General features: G+C 32.9%; 1 protein-coding gene across 1 annotated transcript; it reads left to right on the top strand.

Annotated features, from left to right (window-relative positions):
- Window positions 1-7,561: 7,561 nt before the first annotated feature.
- Window positions 7,562-9,323, top strand: LOC112031691 (uncharacterized). Its single transcript, XM_065781193.1, has 2 exons — window positions 7,562-8,439; window positions 8,912-9,323. The coding sequence occupies exons 1-2, from the start codon at window positions 7,562-7,564 to the stop codon at window positions 9,321-9,323; spliced, it is 1,290 nt and encodes a 429-aa protein (XP_065637265.1).
- Window positions 9,324-9,541: the final 218 nt, after the last annotated feature.

Here is a 9,541-nt window from a genome sequence, read left to right as displayed (position 1 = left end):
TAACAAAAAAGTCTAATAAAGAGCATATACTATCTCACAAAATGCCATTAACTTAATATTTTCTTTAAAAAAATTCAATGATAGGAATGGTAAAAAACATGATCCTATACAAGAAATACCAAAAATACATGCAAAACAATTTTCATAGAAGGATTTATCTTTAAATAATATGAAGACAATAGTAAAGATAAAATGCATTGAATGAGATCCTTCGAAAAAGGTTTATTAATTATTTCAAATTATACTCATCATTTATGTATAAAAATAATAATAGATCATATTATTTACATTAAAAAAAATACATATTAATTTCAAAGTTCATTGCAAGATTTGAACTGCTAGGGTATTGCAATAATAAGTAACATTGATACAGCAATGAGTTGGTATTACATTTTGTGCGTACTTTGTGAAAGGAATGTCAAATTACAATCAAAATCATTTTGGTGTGCAAAATGTAAAACAAAAATAAATCTTTCTATCCCAAAGTTAGAGGTACTCACATTAACTACATACTCTCCAAATATTTATAATATATTTATCTCACTATAACTACTATATATATACAATTGTAAACTACTTTAGATACAAGATTCAAATTGAAGTTTTTAATGCAACTAACAAAACAAAGTTTGTGATATTTGATCGAGATGCCGAGAAATCCTAAATAAATCTACAAGATCGAGATCTTGCTGAAAAATAAACTAAGGTACAACTTATTTAAATTATTATAAAAATATTGATATTGGAGGTGGAATATCACGTTATTTGAAAAAAAAATTAGGAAAAAAAATGGATTTCTCTACTTCATTTGAATGAACTCAATCTAAAATATGGTTTTGAAAACTATACAGTTGCTAAGATTTTTGATGCGCCTTCAAATGATAAAAAGGTATGGAAGAAAAAAAAACACAATTCAACATGCTATGTTAATTCTTTTTCCTGCACCATTCCAAAATTAACAAAAATAAAAAATTTACAAAAAACTGTCACATCATTGAAATTTAATATAAATGCAAATACCTATGAAAAATCTTAGTGACAAAGTCTAAACTTTGTAAGATCTAATCAAGAATCTCTCGGTGCCAATTCATTAGTAATTAACACAAATGATTCAACAAAAGGATAAAATGATGAAAGCTCAAAAATTGAACAAATATGGACGGACTAAATTTCAAATGTTGAAGATGAAGAAACTGATAATGACAACAAGCGTCACCATACCACAATAACAAAGCATTGAAGAAAAAAAATTCATAATAAAGCTTTTTATTACATCACATAATAAAAATCAATAATATAGAATAAATTAATATGCTTTTATCAACTTTTATTATACAATATTACTCAAAGTTGTTTTTATTATTACTCATTACTTGAACAAAATAATTATAATAGATATATGTATGCAATTTATAATTGTTACTTTTTATGATGAACTCATTACTAACAAAATTTTATAATAAATATGCTATAATATATGTATAATATTTTTCAAAAACAAATTTATATAAAACATTATAACATTATCTGTGCATCGCATGGAAAACTTACTAGTAATATATAGAATATCGGACTATGGGGGCCTTTTTTTTTTTTTTTTTATTAAATCTTTTTTCTCGGTAAACATAACTTCAGGTTTTTGACAACCAATATAACTTCGGGTTGAGTGTACACTTTTGTTGCACACGAAATTTACAAGTTACTCTTTTTATTTTTCTTTTCTTAATAACTTCTTTGACGTATGAGGGTTCTCAGGCTTACTAACCACGATTTGTTGATCTAAAAGAAAGGCACAAATTTTATGTTTTTCTAGAAACGCTAGTCTTCTTCCATTTACTATTATTTTTCAAGAAACATATGAGAAAATGTTGTTTTTTAGAAACATATAAGCAATAGGGATCATTTTTCTAGAAACATATAAGAAAGAGGGGAATCAGGATCTCTTATATGCCTAAATTCTATTGCTTGTTTTCAAATTCCTAAAATTTCAAAAAAAATTAAATTAAAGGTAAAAAATAAACTTATATATATGGTGGGTCGGGTTGTGTCAGATGAGTTGAAAAAACTATCAACCTAAATCCAACCCAACCAGAGGCTTAAAATAAAATTACAACCCAACCCAACCCACCAACTAAGAAAAGTAAGTTTATTTTTGTGAGTTAGTGGGTTGAATGCACACTCGAAAGTGGATGGGTCCATTTTAGAAGTAAATAGAGAGCATGTATTTTTCAAGGGTTATGTTGAAGTTTCCAGCATTGTAATTGCCAATAATACCAACTAGTAACTAAAATAGTTAGCATATATAGGAGTATTTTAAGTTAGATGTGAGCACTGCCTTGATTATCTGTATTTTAAGGTTACTCTCTTTTGTTTTTGTGCTTTTACATAAACCTCTACGTAGAATTGAACAATTCCATCAGAACATAATGAAATTGGGGAAGAAGTAACAAAGATTGGGCCTTGGGGTCCTAAGTTCTAACCACTGGAAGCAAGGAAGCCAACAAAACTTGCTTGCACGTATCAGTGGCAAAATTTCTACTGATTTGATGATTTCAACTAGAATGTGAGAAAATTTTATTCTTTTTTTTTTAACATCATTTTCCGTATTATTTTTTTTTTCATTACTTAACTCACCTGTAATTTATTTCTTTTTTATTTTTCTTCCATTAAGAATGTGTTTTTTCTTTTCTTTTCTTTTCTTTTCTTTACTCACGTTTGGCATTTTTTTTTCTTCATTAAGAATATCTTTTATTTTTGTCATTTTGACATGTTATATACTAATGAAAATAAGAATGTGCGATAATGATTTAAAAGAATTGGGTCTATATATACTTATTCTTAGTTAACAATTTAAACATTATACAATTAAATTTTCAAATTTTAATTTAAAACTAAGGAAAAATTGTTTTAAACAGTTTTTGGTGTAAAAATATGTGAGGGCTTTGATTCCCGAAATAAAATATGTGAGGGCTTTAATCAGTATGGCTTTTTCAGTAGGGAAAAAAAATTACTCTAGCGCATACAAACATGAATCATGCCTTATAGATGATAGGTCCTTGTTTTAATCATTATTTTCATTTCATTGGTCTCCAATTCTTATTCAATAATTTTTTTTTTTTTAAAATGAGAGTTATTCCATAATTTTAAGGAAGTATAAATGCAACAACCTGAATTCTATGCATAAATGTGACGATGTAATAGATGTAAATGTGCCACAAGCTATACTAAATGTCTGTCAAAGTGGCCAAAAAAAGCTAAAACGATAACTTACTCATTCTATCCAATTGGTTGGAACCTATGAAGCACGGGTGCGTTTCGGGATGCGGGTGCGGGTACATGGGTGCGGGTGCAGGACTCTGCAATTTTTGAAAAAGTAGGGTACGGGTGCGGCAGGGTGCGATGATTAAAAAATTATTAAAAATATTTTTATTTTTATTTTTTATATATTGCTAAGCATAAATTATAAAATTATGTTTTGAAAATAAAATTTTGGTGAAAAGCTACTTTTAGTCCCTATATTTTATTTTTACCGCTTTTAGTCCATATTCTAAAAAACGTTTCCCGTTTTAGTCTCTGTCGTTACATCAGAAACGAAGAAAGCTGATGTGGCAAACGGCAAGAATAAATAATACTAAATTAATATCCACGTGGCAAAAATTAATAATAAAAAATGTTTTTTGGCATTAAAAAATGCCACGTCAACATTTAAATTTTAAAAAAATTATTATTAATTTTAACTAAATAAAAAAATTAAAAACAGAATTAAAAAATGCTTCCCGTTTTAGTCTCTGCCGTTATATCAGAAACGAAGAAAGCTGATGTGGCAAACGACAAGAATAAATAATACTAAATTAATATCCACGTGGCAAAAATTAATAATAAAAAATGTTTTTTGGCATTAAAAAATGCCACGTCAACATTTAAATTTTAAAAAAAATTATTAATTTTAACTAAATAAAAAATTAAAAACAGAATTAAAAACTAAAAATTATATGAATTGAGATCTAAATATGTCTTGAACAAGAACAACAAAAACACAATATTAGATCCAAGAACACAAACCTAGAAATTAAAATAAAATTAAAAAAAAAAAAAAAAAACAAACAAACAAACAAAGATATCTCCTCCACATCGAAAAAAACACAAACCCAAGAACACAAACCCACAATCTCAGGCGATGCAGAGGCGTGGTCAACAGCCCAAATATCTCCTCCGCATCAAAATCAGCTTCCGATACGCTTTTCGCACATCCTCGACCATGCAACTCTTCTCCAATCCCAAAATCTTGTAGTAGTCTTTCTTCTTCTTAATATGCTTCACGATCGCGATTTGCTCCTCCGTGTACGAGGCCGATGCGAACGCTGATGACGCCAATGATGAAGATGGACCTTGGTGGCGGACCGATGGTTGATCGGATAGTTTTGATGGCTCCGATGTGCCATTATTAGTGGGCCCGGAGGAGCCTTAAGGTTGTGGATCGCCAGGCCCATTGGATTCTTTCTCAATCTCCGATAAGAGATCATCGACCAGAAGAGTGGGATCGAGATGATGAGCTTTGGAGATGAATTTCAAGGCTCGGCTTCGATCTCCAGCTTCCATAGCTTGTTTACCAATTCTCAAGAATTTCAAAGCGTCGTCTTTGTTCCCTTCCATTTTCCAATTAAGAAAAAACCGAAAACCCTAAGGAAAAAAAATTGGGGATTTTGAATTTGCGAAAAAAAAAAGTGAAATTGAAGGATTAGAAATTGGAGTGGATTGAAAATAATGGAAGAGAGAAAAAGGGAAAGGAAAGGAGAGAAATTGAGGTTACAGATGGAATCGAAGACTGAAGTGAGGTGGGGATTTTTTTAATTTTTTTTTTAAATTTCTAGGTTTGTGTTCTTGAATCTGAGTTTGTGTTCTTGTTGTTCTTGTTCAAGACACACTTAGATCCCAATTCATATGATTGTTAGTTTTTAATTCTGTTTTTAATTTTTTTATTTAGTTAAAATTAATAAATTAATTTTTTTAATTTAAATGCTAACGTGGCATTTTTTAATGCCAAAAAACATTTTTTATTATTAATTTATCCCACGTGGATATTAATTTAGTATTATTTATTCTTGCCATTTGCCACGTCAGCTTTCTTCATTTCTGATGTAACGGCAAGAACCAAAACTGGAAACATTTTTCAAAATAGGGACTAAAAGCGGTAAAAATAAAATGTAGGGACTAAAATGGGAATTGCATGAAAATGTAGGGACTAAAAGTGGCTTTTTGCCTACAATTTTATGATTTTACAATTATAATTGAAATTATATTTTTAAAATACAACTTCACAAAATATATGCAAGACTATGTGTAACTAATTATATACAACAATAATTAATCTATATTAAAATCTCAATTGTTTTATAGGGCACAACTTCACACTTGTGTTTCATTCATGCACTAAACTAGGTAAAGCCATAGTGCTTCTATAGTTCTGACACACACACCTCATCAATAAAGAGTAAGTTTAGTGCCACACATTTTGCCACAACAAATGCCACAACTCACCACATGTGGTGAGTTGTGGTAGGTGAAGGGGTAATGGTGGGTTCATGTAGGGACACTCCTTCACCAACCACAACTCGCCATGTGACGAGTTGTGACATTTGTTGTGACAAAATGTGTGGCACCAGACTTATTCCATCAATGAATGTTGAGTAGACCCACTCTCCTCAAAAAGTCCTCCCCATAACTCATAACAAAACGCACACCTCCACTCTAGATCACTCTCCTCTCCTCTCCTTTTTCCAAAAAAAAAAAATCTTCCACTCTTTTTTGTTTTTCTCTCTCTACAATGGAAAACTACTCCTTCACTTCATACCCTGACTCCGGCGAATCCTCGCTGTGCTCACACAAAATAGATTTTGAGAATCCACCATGGGACGATCAGCCTCACCAGAACTACAAAGCGAAGTTCATGTGTAGCTATGGCGGCAAGATCCATCCTCATCCTCATGACAATCAACTATCCAAATCCAACGACGAGACTAAGATTCTCGCTATCAATTGTACCGTCAAGTTCAACTCCTTTATTTCCAAGCTCTCTGCTCTCTGTGCAGGCGGCGCCGATTCTGACATGTCGTTCAAGTACCAGCTCCCCGACGAAGACCTTGATGCTTTAATTCTGGCCCGAGTTGGCGCCAAGTCCACACGAATTGGCACATATCGGGAAACGAGAAAAAAAATGGACACGGCACCAACACACGGGCAGCGGCGTCGCTCGCATGTGGCTGGGTGCGGCGCCCATTTTGCCGCGTCTGTGCATCCCAGGTTGGAACAAGCTTAAGGGCTTAGGGTGGTTAAAAAAATAAAATGAGTAAGAATTTAGTGCATGCAAATACGAATCATGTTCTTAAAGTGAGAGGTCATTATTTAATCATGAGTATTATGATTACAGATATGTTGCTATATAAATGCTCTATTAAATGGAAAGATGTGACTATATCATTACTCCTAAATTGATTTAGCGATGTAATGGGTGTAAATGACTAAATGTACGTACTAAATGGCTGTCAAAGTGGCAATAAAAGCCATAACAATAACATTATTAATATTGAAGAACATATTCATTTAAGAAAATATACCAACTGAAGGAAATTTTGGGTTGCAGGCTTGCAGCAGTACAATCTGCAATAGATATAACTTCAAGTGTTTCAAGCATTTTCACTCATCCACCCCAATACTAAGATGCTGTAAAAGTCCTTTTACTGTATATTCATCTATCCTCCCTGTTGGTACTATAAATTAACAGGTTAAGAATCTTTATAAACTACTGCACTGCAGATTGATTTACTATTGAGTAATATTTGGAATGTTACAAATTTTACTATGTAAGCTTTGCAAATAAAACATAATATCTAACATCTAACGTTATAATGAATGTGATTTATACCACTTTAACAACTAATAAATAAATATATGAATTAATTTTTTGTGATAAATGAGACATCAATTTGTTTAATTTTAGTAAAATTTATAGTATGATAGTATTCCTAACGTCACTCAATTTTAAATTGATGACAAAATATAATTAAAATTTTTATTTATGTTGTTGATGTAATGTTCAATCAAACAGACTCTCTGCAATATCACTTGGTAAACTTTTTGTTGTAAAACTAATAATAAATTTAGCACTTCTCTTTAGAATTCAAAGGTTTTCAGGTCCTTATAACAGATCCAAGTTAACACATATCACATTATCACTGCCCAGGTTCTTAACAATATAAACGAAAATAAATGATCCCCCACATATGTTTCAATCACTGTCTTCTTATAGCTGATGGACCACACCAGTGATTCAACCTAATAAATTCCCACTTTTTAGTCTAATTATTTCATCATGACTCCTATCACACATGTTTTTAACGTTCAAGGCTCCAAGCCTGGTGCAAAATTCTTAAATTAACTACATGCAAAACTTTGTATATATATACCTTTTTGCACTGATCACCATGCATGTCATCCAAAGAGCTATACCTTATTATCAGAGAAATTTCTTTTCCTATTCAAGTCTCTAATGCCAACAAAAAAAATGTCTCAAAAGATGTTTGATTACAGGCTACTTAGCCGCACAGCCAAAAATCCCATCTTCTCCACCATTTCATTTGCAGCCATATTCTTTCTCATCTATGCTGACAGCATCGTTTCCAATCTTTCCATAACTAATTCTTTTGACTTGAAAAGCAATGAAATTATTGATCCCCATGAGACTCAAAAAAACCAAGAAACAGCACTCGAGTTTGAGACCACTTTTAATAGCACAGTGCCATCAATTCCAACACAAGAGAAGGTGGTTGAAGAAGAAGATTCTGAGACTCAGGACCCTCTTATTCCACCAGACAATGTTTCAAAAGATGAAAGACTCATGTGGTTCCGAAGAAAGCTACCGGAGCTAGAGATACTCCAGTCCAACAACCTGTCACAGAAATTTCATGGTCGAGTTTTGGAGTTCCTTAATCATGGTTGCACGGTTCAGTTCTACATGACATGGTTCTCAACAGCACAATCTTTTGGAAAAAGAGAATTCTTGGCTGCGGATACTCTATTCAAAGTGCACCCACAAGGGTGTTTGATGATCATATCAAACACCATGGACACCAGGCGTGGCTACAGGATTTTAAAACCAATAATAGACCGTGGTTTCAAAATACTAGCAATCACACCTGACTTACCCTTTTTGGTCAAGAACACCCCAGCTGAAGCTTGGTTTGAAGAGTTAAAGGGTGGAAGAAAAGACCCTGGAAATATTCCATTGTTCAACAATTTGTCCAATCTCATCAGGCTTGCCATGTTGTACAAATATGGAGGAATTTACTTAGACACAGATTTCATAATTTTGAAAGACTTTTCAGGGTTGAGAAACTCAATTGGGGCACAGAGCATGGACCCTGCGACAAACACTTGGAACAGGTTAAATGGTGCAGTTATGATCTTTGACATAAATCATCCACTTCTAATTGATTTCATGCAGGAATTTGCTACAACAAAAAAGAGAATTCTTGGCTGCGGATACTCTATTCAAAGTGCACCCACAAGGGTGTTTGATGATCATATCAAACACCATGGACACCAGGCGTGGCTACAGGATTTTAAAACCAATAATAGACCGTGGTTTCAAAATACTAGCAATCACACCTGACTTACCCTTTTTGGTCAAGAACACCCCAGCTGAAGCTTGGTTTGAAGAGTTAAAGGGTGGAAGAAAAGACCCTGGAAATATTCCATTGTTCAACAATTTGTCCAATCTCATCAGGCTTGCCATGTTGTACAAATATGGAGGAATTTACTTGGACACAGATTTCATAATTTTGAAAGACTTTTCAGGGTTGAGAAACTCAATTGGGGCACAGAGCATGGACCCTGCGACAAACACTTGGAACAGGTTAAATGGTGCAGTTATGATCTTTGACATAAATCATCCACTTCTAATTGATTTCATGCAGGAATTTGCTACAACTTTCAATGGAAATAAATGGGGTTTCAATGGGCCATACTTGGTTTCAAGGGTTATTGAAAGAGTTGGAAACACCCCTGGTTACAACATAACTATCTTGCCCCCCAAGGCCTTCTATGCAGCGGACTGGTTTAAAATAAATGGGTTTTTAAAGAAGCCCGAGAATGAGGTTGATTCACAATGGGTGGAACGCAAGTTGGCAGAGCTAAATAATGGTGAGACTTATGCAATACACCTATGGAACAAGAGGAGTAGAGAATTGAAAATTGAGGAGGGAAGTGTCATGGCAAGGTTAATCTTAGATCACTGTGTCATTTGTGAACACATTTATGATTCTTGAAGAAAATTTGTCAGATACAAGTTGGCGGAACCCGATTCAATCAAATGGACTGCCTAGCTATGAAGAACTCACAAGCCAAGAAGTGTTGTAATCTTCTTATCTTAGCAAGCATTATGCAATTGTTTTACTTTGCCAGATAGGATGCATTGATTGATTGTAAATCTCATACAGGAAAATTGTAGTCTTTTGAAATTTGATGGTCTAATATATCTAGACAT

Source organism: Quercus suber, unplaced genomic scaffold, assembly GCF_002906115.3.
Source record: "Quercus suber isolate HL8 unplaced genomic scaffold, Cork oak 2.0 scaffold_258, whole genome shotgun sequence".
Taxonomy (NCBI): Eukaryota; Viridiplantae; Streptophyta; class Magnoliopsida; order Fagales; family Fagaceae; genus Quercus; species Quercus suber.
Note: the sequence above shows the minus strand (reverse complement) of the source record. Positions and strands in the feature narration are given on the sequence as shown.

Bases quoted from the DNA above. Each gene is read 5' to 3' on its own strand.
- LOC112031691 (XM_065781193.1), top strand. From the start codon at position 7,562: ATGTCTCAAAAGATGTTTGATTACAGGCTACTTAGCCGCACAGCCAAA. The intron at 8,440-8,911 runs GTTAAATGGTGC...CACTTGGAACAG, and splicing joins GCGACAAACACTTGGAACAG to GTTAAATGGTGCAGTTATGA.